This window comes from Carcharhinus amblyrhynchos, chromosome 6 (assembly GCF_965287045.1).
Source record: "Carcharhinus amblyrhynchos chromosome 6, sCarAmb.v2.hapA, whole genome shotgun sequence".
NCBI lineage: Eukaryota > Metazoa > Chordata > Chondrichthyes > Carcharhiniformes > Carcharhinidae > Carcharhinus > Carcharhinus amblyrhynchos.
In genome coordinates this window covers 10,967,899-10,985,711 of record NC_137329.1, presented here as the reverse complement: position 1 = coordinate 10,985,711, position 17,813 = coordinate 10,967,899, and the positions used below count along the sequence as shown (strand labels likewise).

The 17,813-nt window shown below is 41.0% G+C and overlaps 1 protein-coding gene across 6 annotated transcripts in view; it reads left to right on the top strand.

Annotated features, from left to right (window-relative positions):
• The window catches only part of gas2a (growth arrest-specific 2a), a 161,063-nt gene extending 153,119 nt beyond the window's left edge, over positions 1-7,944 (top strand). For all 6 annotated transcript variants that reach the window (XM_080189894.1, XM_080189893.1, XM_080189892.1 and 3 more), the window contains one exon: positions 1,493-7,944. In XM_080189894.1, coding sequence (XP_080046020.1) covers positions 1,493-1,741 — 249 coding nt within the window. In that variant the 3' untranslated portion in view covers positions 1,742-7,944. The remainder of the gene's footprint in view (positions 1-1,492) is intronic.
• The last annotated feature ends 9,869 nt before the right edge of the window (positions 7,945-17,813 follow it).

The window sequence follows — 17,813 nt, the reverse complement described above, 5'->3', positions numbered from 1 at the left end:
GTGTGCATCAATTTTCTGATGCTAATGGCCTCTAAACCAATTCATAATCAAAACAAGTGACATAAATCTTAATGGGTTTACGGAGGATATTCCAGTCACTCTGATCCACCAATCTTTTTTTATGCTCAAATACTCACTCTGGGGTGTTAAGCTTTGAAAATCGAGTTTCAATACATTCCGGTTCTTCCTTGTTTCTTTTAAATGGAACTGCTGTTTTTTTTCCACAGCTTGATTTATTCCTTTCCTTACACATGAAGTATCAACTTAGCTTATGGTACATTCAAACCCTGTATTGTCATCATAAAGTCACATCAGGAAACTGGTCTGATTGTTTCCCCATTCATATCATTGCGTTAGGTTAATTTGGAAATGACAATATTAAAGCAAGTGCGTTTGGTTAACAGCTCAAGTTAAATTGCCAAGATCAAGTGGAGCAGCGGTCCATTATTAGTCACCTCAGAGATAGTCGAATTACGATCCAGAGATGATAAATATTGCAGATGCTGTGCTAGAATATATAGACAAATCATTTGATCAGCTTAAAGATGAATTAACTGTGGAATATGTGTGTTGAAAGTCCATTTCGGACTCTCATTACAGTCTGAAATCAAAATTTCTGAATGCACAAACTTTGACTATTTTTAAATCTTCCCAAATTTTAGTTTAAAGATAAGAATTTTAGCTTGCACGTATAAACTTTAACTTTTTAAAAAATGTGTTATTCTGTCTTGTAGGTTTAATGGATCAGATGATAAATATGTATACATGGATAATTTAAGACAAATATCAGGTCTTCCCACAATGTAGCAAGAAATAGTATTCAAGACTCTTCTTTTTGTTTCTATAGCTGTCTCTGGTAAAATATATGATATTTGGAGGAAATCCATTGGGTTCCCAAAAGCTTCTTATTACACAGTGAAATAAAGTAAACAGAAATTTAAATAATCTAAGGAATGCTGAATACTGGGTATTTCACAGCAGTAAGCAACATTCAAATTCTGCTATTTCATCTTGTTTTGAGTGGCTAAATTGTGTGGAATTTAAAAAAAAAATCCTCATTTGAACAAGGTAAAAATTGTTTTGTAGCGATCTTGAACAGGTTTAATTGAATAGAACACTGATAGAAATTAAACATTTCTTGTATTTGAGGACTGGTGTTGGCTGTTCATTCTGCTTTACCTCCATCATAATAGGTACATTGGCATGACTGATTGGGATTGTAATATGATATTGATGAATACAGCTGTGAGTATAAACAGCAGCTGACCATAAAATGTCAAAGCGTCACCATATTGTTGATTGCTCAGGCAAAATTAGCTAGGATATTTGTGTTTTTATGCTTAATATATGCTCATTATATTTGCCTATCATTCTTCCACATCTAAATAGAAATTAGTCATAGCGTTTTAATCTTTATTGAATTATCTTCTGTTGTACATCCCATTCTATAGCCTTCCATTGATTTTGTTAAAACAAGTATTCTGCATTGCAGATGCTGCACAACAAACATGTGATGGTGCGTGTCGGAGGGGGATGGGAGACATTTGAAGGCTACCTGCTGAAACATGACCCGTGCCGGATGCTGCAGATCTCCAGAGTGGATGGCAAGACATCTCCAGTCCCTAACAAGTCCAGGACTATCAAAGACCTGAGCCCCGATAGTTATCTTGTGGTGGCTGCCCATTACAGAGGCAGACGAGAGAGTGCAAGTAAAAATGGCGGTAACTGGGGAACAAAGTGATTTCACAGCATTTGCTATGCATCTGTGGCCACTCTATCATTTGAGTAGTGATCCAATATGCCAAAAAAATAGCTACTTCAGCCTTTTCAAACCAAACTGATCAATTGTAATCTAATTCAATCATTCTAAGATCTTTGGGATTTTTGTACAAGTCCTAGTGAATCCAAAAATGGGCTAGAAAAATACTGCAGCCTATTACTGGATTGAGGCAAAATGTAATGGCAGTGCTGTAAGTAGACTTTAGAAGAAGTGATTGCGATAACAATACTCCCAAACAAGTGAGGCCATGTTCCAATTAAGAAAACCTTGAGAAAATTCTGTGATTGGAAGCTACTAACATTGTAGTAGTGCCTATTTTGATTACAGATGTTCTCCATGTTGCTTGTCTCTCACACATCCTGCTTTTTCCTATATTCTTGCTTTCGAGTGGGCAAGCATTAAACACAGCATTGGTGTTGAACAAACAACAATATAACAAACAGTAAGGACAAGTGTTCTGAAAATTGTTCTATAGGGGTGTGAGTATTTACAAATTGCTGAGGAGACGAAACTACATCACCTCTGTTCTTTCATCCATATGATTATAGCATTTGAGTTTGGACTATCTCCCAGCTCTGAGCATTCTAAACTCAGTTGACTGCCAAGGAGATAAACTTGATGCTTGGCACAATTTGATTATCTCAGGCTGTCTCACAGTTTTAACATTACCATAATACTTTGATTGGATTTCTTCTCCTTTCCTCAATTCACTAGTAATTTCGTAAAATTCTGTGCACTACAGAATCATTCCTATTTCTCCAAACATCATGCTGCTTTGAAAACAAAAACAATGCAGAAGGAAGCATTTGCAACCAATTAGAACAATTAACCATTGACTCTTTAAGTTTTTTGATAGCCCATATTCTGACCAGACTTTATTTGAACAAACATTCTCAAATGAATGCCACAATTGTTAATATAAATATATATTTCTACAGAATAAAAAACTAGCCACAACTATGGCAGCACGGTGGGGCAGTGGTTAGCACTGCTGCCTCACACCGCCAGGGGCCTGGGTTCGATTCCCAGCGTGGGTCACCGCCTGTGTAGGGTTTGCACATTCTCCCCTTATTTGCGTGGATTTCCTTCAGGTGCTCCAGTTTCCTCCCACAATCTAAAGATGTGTGGTGAGGTGGATTGGCCTTGCTAAATTGCCCCTTAGTATCAAGGGGTCCAGCTAGGGCATATGCTTGGGGTTATGGGGAAAGAACCTGGGTGGGATTGTGGTCAGCGCAGACTCGATGGGCCGAATGGCTACCTTCTGCACTATAGGATTCTATGATTCTGTGAAGCCAGGGTATGGTAGGAACAAAAGCTGCAATAATTTCCCCTCTTCAGAATTCCATATACTGAATTATTGCTTGATAAATCTCTGATTTTTCCATTTCCTATAGTTGCATCAAACAGCAGAAAAAAGCCCTATGTGCCTGTAATCAGTGTCCAGATTCACTGTCATTTTGAGTATCAAATGTCTTGCTTCAAACACATGCACCTGCAAAGACACATTTGATCTAGTCCGCGATGTGTTGAATTTAAGAACGAGGAAGGATTCCCTTACTCTTACCAAGATGCATATATGTTTAATTATAATCATGAAAAAAAAGCAGCAAAACATTCACTGCACAACTATTTCTGATCAATAAAATAAAGGGCCGTCAGTACTTCCCTCATCAATAAGCTGGATTCCCAAATAAATCAATGTTACGCAGCAGGTGTCATGAATGTAGTGAAGACAATCAGTGCTGCTGGCTGAGAGGCAGCTATTAATACATTATCTCTTTATCCCCCAGAGGTTTAATTTCATTTAAATTGCATGCATCAGCTGCATCATGCAGAATGTAACTAATCCAATTATAAAATGTTTTCCTTTCACAGGTTACCATAATTACAAACCCTCCTCAAGCCCCTGTCCAACAATGTAACAAAAGTGAAACCAAGTGCAGTTTCTTTGATATTTAAGACATAAAAATGCAATTTCATTAGGTTAAGCCTTTGATCTATTTACATGATTACATGCATTGCCCAGACCCAACCTCACACCTTCCCAGACCACATTTGTTACCCAAATCCCAAAATAGGTTAGAAATAAAATACTGCAGATGCTGAAAATAAAAAAAAAATCAAAAAAACTGTGAGTGCTGGAAAACATTCAACATATCTCACAGAGCTTCTGGAAGTAAATCACATTAAAAGGTCCATTCTGGAGTTGCTTTGTGATTGGCATAACCTCTATGCATGGCAGCAGGGTTTTGTTTACTCAAAATGATCCAAAATAACAAAGTAAATAATGGCAAAATAAATTTTAGTTAGCGTTTAATGACAGGAATAAGTAGGCCATTCATCGAACTTCACCATGGAAAAAACAAAAAAAAATACTTTTCTCTGACTAAAAATGATTGTGTTTGATAGTAAATAGTTACAAAAATATATCCATAATCGACTGTGAATTCCCAGCCACTGTGTATAAGGAATACAAGATTGGAAAACTTCCTATCAGAGAGACTTGCCAGGTACTGCACACAGCAAGCTCATACAATATTGTTTGAGCATTAGAACTACGCTTTAGTGAGCAAGAGCATAATAAGCAACAAGAAACTAAAGATGAAATAAAATTAGCACTTTCACATGTATTCTACCTTCGCTAAACTTGACAAAATTGCTAACCCTGCACACTAGTGAACTTAGAATTTGACAATTCAATCACAAACGCTACACTGCTCCTCGTACTGTAGAAGACCATATTTAAATTTGATAGCAACGTCTTTTTTAAAAGTTGTAGCAGGTCAGTGTTCAATATTTAATTTTAGAAAGCAGGCTAGACAGAATTTAATTGAGGCAGTATTTTGTATTTATAGTGCATTTTGAGCAGCAATAGCTCTTGACCACTGTGCAGTCATCTAAAACATTCAAACACTGATGGAATGAATACCGAGAGGGAGAAGAGGAACGCTCCAGGAACTTTTCCACAGGTTGCAATTCATGGCGCCACATTCACACATAAAAAAAAACATGATTTTATTCCTTGACACGAGGGATATGGTCTTTTTTTTAAACAGTCAATTTTTATTTTGTCCAACCAAAACAGGATAAAAGTGAAAGTAAAATCTGCAAAAATCTGCTAATTATCAATTAATTTTGATTTTGTTTTCCAATTCCCCGCTCCATTGAGACATATTCCAACATACAATGGATAGACATGAGAGATATGTCAGATTCACTGCAGGCACCTCTCTTTATGCTGTTTCATATAATTTAAAGGTGGTAAATTAAGACATGTTTTGTACTAGTTTTCAGCAGAGTTATCAGTGGCACAGAAGTCGCTACAATTATCACAAGTTCCAACATCACAAAGAAGCCACAAAGTCAGCTAGTGAACCACTGGTAAAATAGGAGGGAATGAATTTCTTCTGCTTCCGCCATCTAGCACAAATGAAAGGTTAAAGACCATCGGAACAGAATAAACCAGTCAGCATTGCAAACGTATTTGAACAGCTGGTGTCGGAAAAAAAGAGTCTCACCGAATGCTTCCAAACCAGTTCCACATTATTAAGCAACTTAACATATTGGGCTGGGTTCAATGCTTCCCTACTGGCAGATTTGAAGGCCAGCAGCTCATTAAATCTAGCTGCATCATGCCCTCCACCCTTCCACACACACACACGTACACACACACCTGCCCCCACCCCCACCACAGAGCAGTTAATGCCCACTTAAAGGCTTCATCCCACCACAAGAAGAATTTAACAGAGGCAAGAGAAGTCTATGTCAAGCAGCCAGCTTGGCAGGTTTACCTGCTCAGTTGCTAGCAGGCAGTGGCTAGAGCCTGCTATTGGAGTGTTTGTTCCTGCCCTCAAGATTTTAACCCATCCACCAAGGTGTGACAAACCCAAGCACCATCCCCGCACCCTCTTCTCTTCCAACTCAGTATCCAAGACTCCAGATATGCCTAAGTGATCCAGCACCACATGCCCAAAGTGCCATAATGCTTTTGGCCTCAGGCTGACCCTTAAATGGCCACGAGGCAGCCCCTCAGCAGGCTTCCCCAACCCACTGGCCTTTTTACCACGCAGGAACAGGAGAAAATATAATGCTTCATGTAATTCAGTCCATCAGGTTTAGTATTGCCCTGTCCTGTTGCAAATGCATTCGTAAAAGCAGAAAGGCATTATAGATAATTAAATGCTAATTTTCATTTCCAGTTGTGGGTTTATTGTAAGGCAATAAGATGTAAAATAGCCGTATCCAACATTTAGCCATGACTCACAGTTCTAATTTACTGATCTTAATAATGATAATCTCTCAGTTCCTATAACAGATTCTTATATACCCAAGCAGGCTTGTTTTTAAGCTTTAGACCTCTGCCATGTGCCTCCATTGTAAATAATGCCCCTATGCAATCTCCCATCTGCTGCCTTTTGTTTGAAAGAGTCAGAATATTCTGCTTTGCAATAAACTGTACAGAGCTGTGCCATATTATTTTCTATCAATTCAAAGGTCAGATGTTGGGTGTTATTTTAAACTTTGCTCAGTACTATGCAATGCTGCTTGTAAAAGAGGTGTCTAAAGCATTAAGGCAAACCTATTTAAATAGTATTGTTCAATAGTATTGTAAAATGTAAGCAGTAAGGTATGTAATAGTAATGCACTAAACACTGACAATCATAGTTACATTTATAATGCCAAAGAGGCCTACTTGACAGTTGACTGGAAAACACCCAGACTTGCTGAACTGATGCCTGAAAGTTTCTGGCGTTAGATTGACTTGGTATTTATAATGATTGTGTAATAACAGCTCCATGATGCAGCACTCCCTTCAATAGTGAAGGGATTATCCAGCATTAGAAGTAAGCGAAAGTTTACTAACTAGAAAACCAAAGGACTGGAGGATGGAAAAATTGACTCCTTTTTTAAGAAGTAATTTACCTGAAATATTGAAGTTAATCTCACTTCAGTTGTATCTATGCAGTGAAATAATAACATGAGGATTATTTTTATTATTTCGAGGCCTAAATTTACGTGCTTTGAGAAAAGCATAAAGGTATTATTGAATTGTGGTTTTGGAAAATTGTGTACGGTTTCAGGCGCTTCATTCTGGAAGATTATAAAAGTAAATGTTGCTAATGGATTAAATAGTAATAGATTATTTCCACTAGCCAACAAGATGTAAGGGGACACAAATTTGTGACAAAAATAATTGAAAGGGAGTTTGCAAAAATAGTCAGATGGAGGCAAGTTAGGATTGCCAATGCCTTTACCGCAACAAACTTCTTTAAGCAATCCATAAATCCTTTGAAAGACAATTAGTTGCTTGAAAAATATTAAAACATGTCTGGGGGTAAAGAGATTAGAATCAGTGGCTCATGGAAGAACCAGCCACATGGCCCATTTCTGTGCTTTTATATTCTATGATTTAATTAGTGTTGCTACTATAAGATCTGATCTCAAGTATATTGAATGACCGTACTTTGCAGGATCTAAGAATCATGTCGTTTGCATCTTTAAAAGCTTTATAATCTTTCAAGAGATCACTCTGAATCTGTTAGCTTTTTTTGTGTGTTCACAAGGATATTTAGATACCTCCTGAATTGCAGACACTTCGAATGGAAACCTAAAGTTCTTGTAGTGTGTTTCACTATAAATTCCAGCGCAATGGAATAGAGACCAAATAGTATGAAAATAAATGGACAGTGTTCCAATCCAGTGCCAGCTCTGTCATTCCCATTCAGCGAGTAACCAGAGTGTTGTGTGATTCAACTTCTACTCCAGTCATTTGCTGAAGGAACAGATATGCAAATCGGAGACTGGTGAGTTAATGTGTAAGGTGTCATCAAAGTGTATTTTCAGAGTCTTTATTTTTATGTGTTAACGCTGCGAAAGAAATTAAGGAATGTGGATGGTAGGCAGACTTTATAGGTCCAATGTCAAACTAGCCCTGTAACGAAGGACAAGGTTCAGACGAAGATTGGAATCTCAGCTTTATTGGTTAGTGTCATGTCATGATAACTGAACACTGATTATGTTTTCGCAGATCAAATGTAATGTTAATACAGAGGTTAAAAAAAATTCCAACTACTTTACAGGGGATATGACTGGATACAACTTTTTTCTTTCATGTTGCTAAAATGCTTTGTTTTAGAACACTAATAAACATCTCCTTCATATTTGTTTCACGTGTGCTTTGAAAATGCAGAGTGAATTATTGATGATATGAAAACCACAATATCACAATGTAAATATTGCCCTCATGTGGCAAGCCTGTCAAACTGCAGCTACACTAATGTCTCCCTTTCAATTTAACTCACTTAGCTGATGTGGCAACACATGATCACACTGAAAAATCATTATATATACAAGAAAGGCACTCTATAGCTTGGGTACAAAACTTTGAAAATGATCATTCTCAGCATATATAATCACAACACTACACTTAAGTTTTTCAATGTCAGAAGTAGGCTTACATTAACACTGCAATGAAGTTACAGTGAAAATTCCCTAGTTGCCACACTCCAGCGCCTGTTTGAGTACACTGAGGGAGAATTTAGTATGGCCAATGCACCTAGCCAGAACATCCCTCAGACTGTGGGAGGAAACCGGAGCACAGGGCGAATGTGCAGACTCTACACAGACAGTGACTCAAGCTGGGAATCGAACCTGGGTCTCTAGCACTGTGAGACAGCAGTACTAACCATTGTTTTTATCCCAATTCAATCAAATCAAGTCCAATTCAGAGTTTCAACAAGTTGAGACATTCCCCATCCAAGTTGACAAGACAGGGCTCTCACCTCCTGACTTAGGCTTGATCTACATGATCCAAGCTGATTGGCGTAGGCATAGCTTCTCCTCCAAGGCTTGATCGCATTTGCATTTTAGCCAAAAGGCTGAGATGCCACATTGAAAAATTGCTTCAAATGAAGCTGAAACATTACCTAATGACTTCAACCAAGCACAGCATGTCAATACTACACATGATCAGTGCTAACCACTATGCCAAGCAACTGCATGGTAAACAACTCATTGACGAAGGAAGTGCCGTGGACGTAGTGTACATGGACTTCAGCAAGGCGTTTGATAAGGTCCCCCATGCAAGACTTCTTGAGAAGGTGAGAGGGCATGGGATCCAAGGGCCTTTGGCCTTGTGGATCCAGAATTGGCTTGCCTGCAGAAGGCAGAGAGTGGTTGTGGATGGGGCTTTTTCTGAATGGAGGTCAGTCACCAGCGGAGTGCCTCAAGGATCTGTTCTGGGACCCTTGTTGTTTGTCATTTTCATAAATGACCTGGATGAGGAAGTGGAGGGATGGGTAAGTAAGTTCGCTGATGACACTAAGGTCGGTGGTGTTGTGGATGGTCTGGAAGGATGGCAAAAGTTGCAGCAGGACATAGATAGGATGCAGGACTGGGCGGAGAAGTGGCAGATGGACTTCAACGCGGATAAATGTGTAGTCCATTTTGGCAGAACCAACGGGATGAACGAGTACACTATCAAGGGCAGAAGTCTGAGTAGTGTTGAAGAGCAGAAGGATCTAGGGGTCCGGGTCCACAGGACTCTTAAATCGGCCTCGCAGTTGGAGGAGGTGGTCAAGAAGGCGTATGGTGTACTGGCCTTCATTAATCGAGGGATTGAGTTTAGGAGTCGGGAGGTAATGCTGCAACTTTATAAGACCCTTGTCAGGCCTCATTTAGAGTATTGTGCGCAGCTCTGGTCGCCTCACTATAGGAAAGATGTAGAAGCTATTGAGAGGGTACAGAGGAGATTTACAAGGATGTTGCCTGGACTGGGAGGCATGCCTTATGAAGTTAGGTTGAGGGAGCTGGGACTCTTTTCCCTGGAGAGACGAAGGTTGAGAGGCGACCTGATAGAAGTTTACAAAATGTTGAGAGGAATAGATAGGGTGGACTCTCAGAGGCTATTTCCCCGGGTTGAAATGGTTGCTACGAGAGGACACAGATTTAAGGTGCAAGGAGGGAAGTTCAGAAGTGATGTTAGGGGTAAGTTTTTCAGTCAGAGGGTGGTGAGTGAATGGAATCAGCTGCCTTCTGTGGTGGTGGAGGCGAACTCGCTGGGGTCTTTTAAAAGACTTCTGGATGAGTATATGGGGTTTAATGAGATTGAGGGTTATAGATAGGTCTGTAGGTTGGTAGGTGTTGATGTGATCGGCGCAACTCGTGGGCCGAAGGGCCTGTTTGTGCTGTAGTGTTCTATGTTCTATGTTCTATGTAACTCTGGTAAATTTTAGCAAGTATTGCATCTTGTAGAGAAGTAATGTAGAAGTATTTCACATTAACCATATCCTTAGATTATGCAATGCTGTACTGCCTGTCCTGTTTACTTATCACATCCTCTGCTTATTAACATATTTTGGCATCTGGTACAGCAACATCTCAATTTGAAACTTAAAATGCTCGTCTTGCTCTTCCCCATCTATGTAAATTCCTCCAGTCCATAAGACCAGTCCCAGAACAATCAGTGGCCCTTCCCCTCTCCAGTGCTGGTGTCTTGCACATCCATGATTTTAACCATTCCACTACTGGCAGTTACTCAAACTCCAAAATCTGAATTTCCTCCATAAACCTGTTCACTCTTCTGTCTACCTTTAGAATGGTTACTTCAATCTCTGTCTATTGTCTGTCCTATGCATCTTGCTGTCATTTTTTAAAATGAAACCAAAATACCTTGGGGCATTTGGAATGCAAGTTTTCGCTCTTGTCTTGTATGTGATTACTTGAGAAGCCCATAAATCTTCCAGCGTTCAGTCCCCTTGTGAAATTTGCACAAACTCAAATCAGGGCAAAGATAACAAACACACCTGGTACTCAACTGGCCTGGCAGTTATCATCTAAATACCACTTCTCTCTCCGCAATGCTCCATTATCCATTTTAGATTTACCCTGTCAGACAAGAACAACACAACTGTTGGAGTTCTCTTCCTTTGCTCCAAAGACAACTTTGCAATGCTCAGAACTTTTCAGCATGGTCTCTATCCATGCAGCTGTCTGAATGTCTCTCCTTGCTTCCATATATCCTCAAAGCGCTGCCTTACATCAATCTGTACTTCTCATCTACTATCTTGCTCAATGATGTCTACCTTCTAAACCCTTGAACCCATCACATTGTTACACAGGTACTTTTCTATAGTTCAGTGCTAATGGTACAACAGTTTGGGATTTGAGCTAGAAAGTATTATTAATAACGCTGGTATAAAGCATGCTTTCAGTTTGCAAAGGATTAATCTCCAGAGTTTCAGCACATTTGACAGTAAGGAAGTCTGCACATACTGAAAATGGGTGGTTAGGAATGTCAATATACTGTACCAGGAAAATGAAGTAACCATCAAAAAGGATTACCAATGACACATACATCCTCAGACAATGGAAGTCATTGAGCAGTTTGCGCCATTCATTCGACATATGATGAGCAGCAAAAGGAAGATTCACAGTGATAGTTCTTGTGGCTCAGCAAGTCAATTGACTGATGAAAGAATCAGAAATTAGCCTTTGGACTTCCAAAGTAAGACACCGGGCACCAATTTCCCTGCACAATCAGACAGACTGGAGAGAGCTTGCTTTCTTCTGACCCAGCAAGGGAGAGAGGCTTTGGGAAATGCACAAGTGCATATAGCCTATAAGAGCCAGGATTACTGCCAGGTTAGGTACAGCTAACCGTAAACATTGTTTAGCTCATTAACAACGCTGAATTACAGAGTTATACATAGATATCTATCAAAAAATGAGTTTTCCACTTCACATATGTCAATAAAGCAAAATACAGTGAATGCTGGAAATCCAAAATGAAAACAGAAAATGTTGAAAAAACTCAGCAGGTCTGGCAACATTGGGACAGCACGGTGGCACAGTGGTTAGCACTGCAGCCTCACAGTGCCAGGGACCCCGGTTTGACTCCCAGCTTGGGTCACTGGCTGTGTTTGCACATTCTCCAAGTGTTTGCGTGGGTTTCCTTCAGGTGTTCCAGTTTTCTCCCACAGTCTAAAGATGTGCGGGTTAGGTGGATTGGCCATGGTAAATTACCCTTCTGTATCAGGAGGGCTAGCTAGGGTAAATGCATGGAGTTATAGGGATAAGGCCTGGATGAGATTGTGGTCGGTGCAGACTCGATGGACTGAATGGCCTCCTTCTCCACCGTAGGATTCTATGATTTGTGGAGAAACAGAGTTAATGTTTCAAGTCAGTAGACTTGTTCAGAGTTCAAGCGGGGTAGAAATGTGATGGATTTGATGCTGTTGAAGAGAAGGGGTGGAGCAAGAGAGGTGAGACTTCAGGAGAGATTTGACAAAGATAGCATGAGAACAAGACAAAGAAGGTGGTAATGATAAAGACTGAGCAGGTGCTAATATAGGCCAGATAGCAGAATGTACTAATAGTAAAACCAGGGTCAGCACTCTCTGAAAGGAAAACACAAGAACATGTTACATATCAAAATGGAGGAGTTTATTGTCTGAAGGCATTGAACTCAATGTTAAGTCCAGAAGGCTGTAGAGTGCCTAATTGGAAGATAAGATGCTGTTCCTTCAGTTTGCTTTGGACTTCACTGGAAACTAATTAGTCAAGGACAGAAATGTGGGCATGAGAGCAAAGATGGTGAATTAAACTGGCAAGGGACAGGTCGGGGTCTTGCTTGTGGACTGAGAGAAAGTCTTCCACATAGTGGTCACCCAGTCTGAGTTTAGTCTCCTTGATGAGGTGCAGATGCCGATGTTAGGCTGGGGAGGGCACGGTAAGAAGTCTCACAACACCAGGTTGAAGTCCAACAGGTTTATTTGGAATCACGATCTTTCAGAGCGCTGCTCCTTCATCAGAGGGTTAACTCTCCTGAGGAAGGAGCAGCCCTCCGAAAGCCCATGATTCCAAATAAGCCTGCTGGACTTGAATCTAGTGTTGTGAGATTTCTTACTGTAGTTTCCCCAATCTAGAGGAAACTGTATTGTGAGCAAAGAATACACTGGACCAAATTGAAGGAAGTTCAAGTGAAATGCTGCTTAACTTGGAGGGAGAAATACTCCAAGGTGAAGCAGTAATTCACAATCCACTGTGATGGGAGGGTGGTGATGGTGGTGTAGGTGAGGCTTGCATTGTAGTTTACCCAACAAAATCAGATCCTGATTCATTACAGGAGGTTGTTCAGCCCATTATCCCGATGCTAGTTCTTTGAAAGAGCAATCTAATTAGTTTAGCTCAGTGGCACCGAAAATACTTCCCCTACAAGCACTCATCAGAATTGAGAGCTAGGGAACCTTGTTTAAAATCAGAGGTTGCCAATTTGAGAATTGTTTTCCCTCAGAGGGTCGAATTTCTTTGGAACCCTCTTCCTCAAAAGAAGGAAGCAGAGCCTTTGAATATTTTTAAGAGGTGGAGATGGAGTGGGCGCAGTAAAAAGTCTCACAACATCAGGTTAAAGTCCAACAGATTTATTTGGAATCATGAGCTTTTGGAGCACTGCTCCTTCATCAGGTGAGTGATGAATATGGTGTCTGAATATTTTGAAGGCAGAGCAAATAGATTCTTGATAAGCAAGGGGGTGAAAGGTTATTGGGGGTGTGGGATTGAGGTTAAAATCAGATCAACCATGATCTTATTGAATGGCAGAGCAGGCTCAAAGGGCCAAGTGGCCTACTCCAAGTTCACATGTATGTATCAAATTAACTTTTCAAAATTAAAATCTGTATTCGCCCCCATTCGGGCAGTCTATTCCAGATCGTAGCTCACTGTGTAAAAATATTTTTCCTCAGATGACCTCTATGTCTTTGCCAATTGCATTAAATTGATGTCCCCTGTTCACGATCCTACTGGCACTGTAAGCACTTTCCTTACCAATGTGATCAAAGCCCTGCGCAATTCTGAACACCTGCAACAAATTTCACCCTATCCTTCTCTGATCAAGTTTAAAATTATTAAAAGATCACAATTTCATCACCGTCCTCTTGGTTGGTACCCTCACCTGCTGTAAACAGCTCAGGCTGTTACATGTTAAATGAAATCATTCACCAGTGAGGTCAAAATGCTCCAGTAAAATATCTGTTTGTTCACTCAGTTCGGATCGCCCTCATTGCTCTTCCCTACCATGTGCCTGACTTTCGGTCAGGCCTCTGATTTGGCCAGTGAATTCCTTGCTTGATAAAAGATGCGCGGGTAATCGTAAGTGCTAATTGTAAGCACAATTACAATTTCTATAGTCTTCCCAATAAATCATTTCTTCACCTTCTTCAAGGCCTTCACATCCTTATTATCTGCACACATGACGATGGCCTCAACCGGGATCTTGGGTTCATGTCACACTATCTGTAACCCCCCGCGGCTTGCCTTCTCAACTTGTCCTAGTGAGATTTGTGTGCAATATATCATGTATTTCTATTCCTACATCACTTGTAAATCTTACATTTAGTGCCAATTTGAGGATTTGCACATATACCAGTTTTTCCAGCCACTATCATTTATTTATTTATATTAGTCACAAGTAAGGTTTATTTAACACTGTAATGAAGTTACTGTGAAATTCCTCTAGTCGCCACTCTCCGGCGCCTGTTCAGGTACACTGAGGGTGAAATTGACATGGCCAATGCACTTAGTCAGCACGTCTTTCAGCCTGTGGGAGGAAACCGGAGCACCCGGAGGAAACCCATGCAGACATGGGGAGAACGTGCAGTCTCTACACCAACAGTGTCCCAAGCCAGGAACTGAACCTGGGTCCCTGGTGCCATGAGACAGCAGTCTTCATCACTGTACTACCGTGCCACCCCAAATCAAATATAATTAACAAGGCAAGGAGTTCAACACCTTGCAATTGAGGAGTCTGCCACCTATAGAGTAACAACCGTTTTGGTTCATCCTTCCCAATATTTAGTTGTTGTTTTCAGTACATGAAGGTAACACATTATCTTGTCCATGCAACGGGCCTTATCTTTTAATTGAAGAATTAAAACTGTCGCAAGCTGGAGACAGATCTTTAGCAGCATCTTCCAAAACCATGCTCGTTTGTCCCCTGAACGTCACACTTGTGATTGCTGAGCAACCGCACACCCGTGCAGCTCGGAGAGAACATTAATCCTGATTTACAAACAGATCACTTGTTCCTTCGCTGTTGCTGGGTCATCCAGGCAGCTTAGAGAGAACATTAATCCTGATTTGGAACTACATCACACTGCCTTGGCTGTCGCTGGATCAAAGCCTGAAGCTGCAACTACGTCACCGAAACTTCAGCGGCTGAAGACAGCAGCTCACTACCAACTTCTCAAGGGCAATTAGGAATGTACGATACAGTGCTTATTCTGCCAGCTACACCCACATCATCCCACAAATGTAAAACAAAATCCACCAAATTACCAATAAAAAAGATGCAAAATAGTACATCACCCTATCACACTTTGTATTGGGTCACAGGGATTCCAGTAAAATAATAAACTATTTATTATAACCAAACATTACAATTCCCTGAGGAAATTTCATATAAAGTTCAACAACTATGCCAGAAGACATCAGTTTTTCAATGGGACTATTCTATCTCACTGAATAATTGCTCCAAAATAACTGGATTTGAGTGAAACTGGTTAGGTCAGGGTTTACTGCCCATCCCTAGTTGCCCTTGAGAAGGTGGTGGTGAGCTCCCTTCATGAATCACTGCTGCTCCTGTGGTGCACCTATACCTGCTGTGTTGTTAAGTGTGTGGGGGTGGGGGGTGTGGAATTCCAGGATTTTTACCCAGTGACAGTGAAGGAATGGCAATATATTTCCAAGTCAGGACAGTGATTAACTTGAAGTGGAACTTTGAGGTGGTGGTGTTCTCAGGTATCTGCTGTCCTTATCCTTCTAGATGCTAGTAATCATTGATTTGGAAGGTATCTTGGTGAGTTCCAGCAGTACATCTTGTAGATGATACACCCACAACTGCCACTGTTCGTTGGTGGTGGAGCAGGGATTGAATGTTTGTGTCAATCAAATGGGCTGCTTTGCCTTTGGTAGTGTTGAGCTTCTTGAATGTTGCTAGAGCTGCACTCATGCATCACGCTCCTGGCTTGTGCCTTGAAGATGATTGACAAGATTTAGGAGTCAACAAGTAAGGTACTCACCATAGGATCCCCTGTCTTTGACCTGCTCTTATAGCCAAAGAATTTCCAGTACTAGTCCAGTTATGATTCAGTAGTAACCCCCAGGATGTTGATAGCGAGGGATTCAGTGATGGTAATGCCATTGAACGTCAATGATGATGTTTGGATACTCTCTTGTTGGAGGTATTATTGTCTGGCACTTCTGTGCCACAAACCTTACTTGGCACATTGTTAGCCCAGGTCTGGATATTGTCCCGGTCTTGCTGTATTTGGACTTTGACTGCTTCAGCACCTGAGTCATAAATAGTACTGGACATTGTGCAATCATCAGTGAACATTCCATTTCTGACCTTGTGATGGAAAGAAGGTCATTGATGAAGCAGCTGAAGATGGTTGGGCCAAGAACATTACTCTGAGGGACTCATGCAGTGGTGTCCTGGGTCTGAGATGATCAACTTCCAGTTACCACAACTATCTTCCTTTGTGCCAAGTATTACTTCCAACAACAGATGGACGTCCCCCTGAATCCAATTGCCTCATTTTACCAGGGCTACTTGATGCCTTACATGGTCAAATGCTGCCTTAATATCAGGGATAATTACTCTCACCTCCCCTCTGGAGTTTAACTCTTTTCTCCATGTTTCAACAAAGGCTAATGAGGAAAGGGGCTAAATCATCCTGGTGCAACCCAAACCGTCAGTGACAGGGATTTTTTAATTCATTCGTGGGACATGGGCGTCGCTGGCTAGCCAGCATTTATTGCGCATCCCTAGTTGCCCTTAAGTGGTGGTGAGCTGCCTTCTTGAATAGTTGTGTTCCATGTGCTGTGGGGTGACCCACAATGCCATTAGGAAGGGATTTCCAGGATTTTGACCCAACGACTGCAAAGGAACGGTGATAGATTTCTAAGTCAGGATGGTGAGTGGCGTGGAGAACTTGCAGATGCTGGTGTTCCCATTCAACTGCTGCCCTTGTCCTTCGAGATGGAAGCGGTTGTGGGTTTGGAAGGTGCTAAGAATCTTTGGTGAATTGCTGCAGTGCATCTTGTAGATAGTACACACTGCTGCTATACTGGTGGTGGATTGTTGCTAAGTGCGTTAGGTAACACTGCTGATGACCACTTCCATCAGCTGACTGATGATCGAGAGTAGACTGATTGGGTAGCTTGGATTTGTCCTGATTTGTGTGTATAGGACATGCCTGGGCAATTTTCCCACATTGCTGGGTCAACGCCAGTGTTATAATTCTACTGGAAGAGTTTGGCTAGGGGAGTGGCAAGTTCTGGAGCACAAGTCTTCAGTACTATTGCTGGAATGTTATCGGGGCTCACAATTTTGCAGTATCCAATGCCTTCAGCATCACATCATGTCGAGTGAATCAAATTGGCTGGAGATTGGCATCTGAGATGCTGGGGAGCACTGGAGGAGGCTGAGATGGATCATCCACTTGGCACTTCTAGCTGAAGATTTTTGCGAATGCTCCTCCATCATTGAAGATGGGGATATTTGTGGCACCTTCTCCTCCAGTGAGTTGGTTAATTGACAACCACCATTCACAACCGGATCTGGCAGGTCAGCAGAGTTTAGGTCTGATTGGTTGTAGAATTGCTTAGCTCTGTCTATTAGCTCCTGAATTACAATTGGCATCTCCAAAACCTAAAAAGACTCAGGTCTTACATTTACAGGTATGAGGGGGAAATTATAGAAAACTTCAAAGGACAAATTATGGTAGAGTCTATAGTACAAACCTTTAACAAATTATGAATATCGTGTTGAAGCATCTGCACCTGGAATAGTACCAGAGAAACAGATACAGGACTCAGAGTACCCAGTTGATAAAGGCAGTATAGCCTGGCTTTGTTTCCTCATTTTCTGTTTTAAACAGGGATAACAGGTCAGTGCTGGGGAAATTACAACGTGAGAATTTATGCTTTGCATTGCTCTGCTGACTTAACAGAAAGGGTTGTGCTTGGACATCAA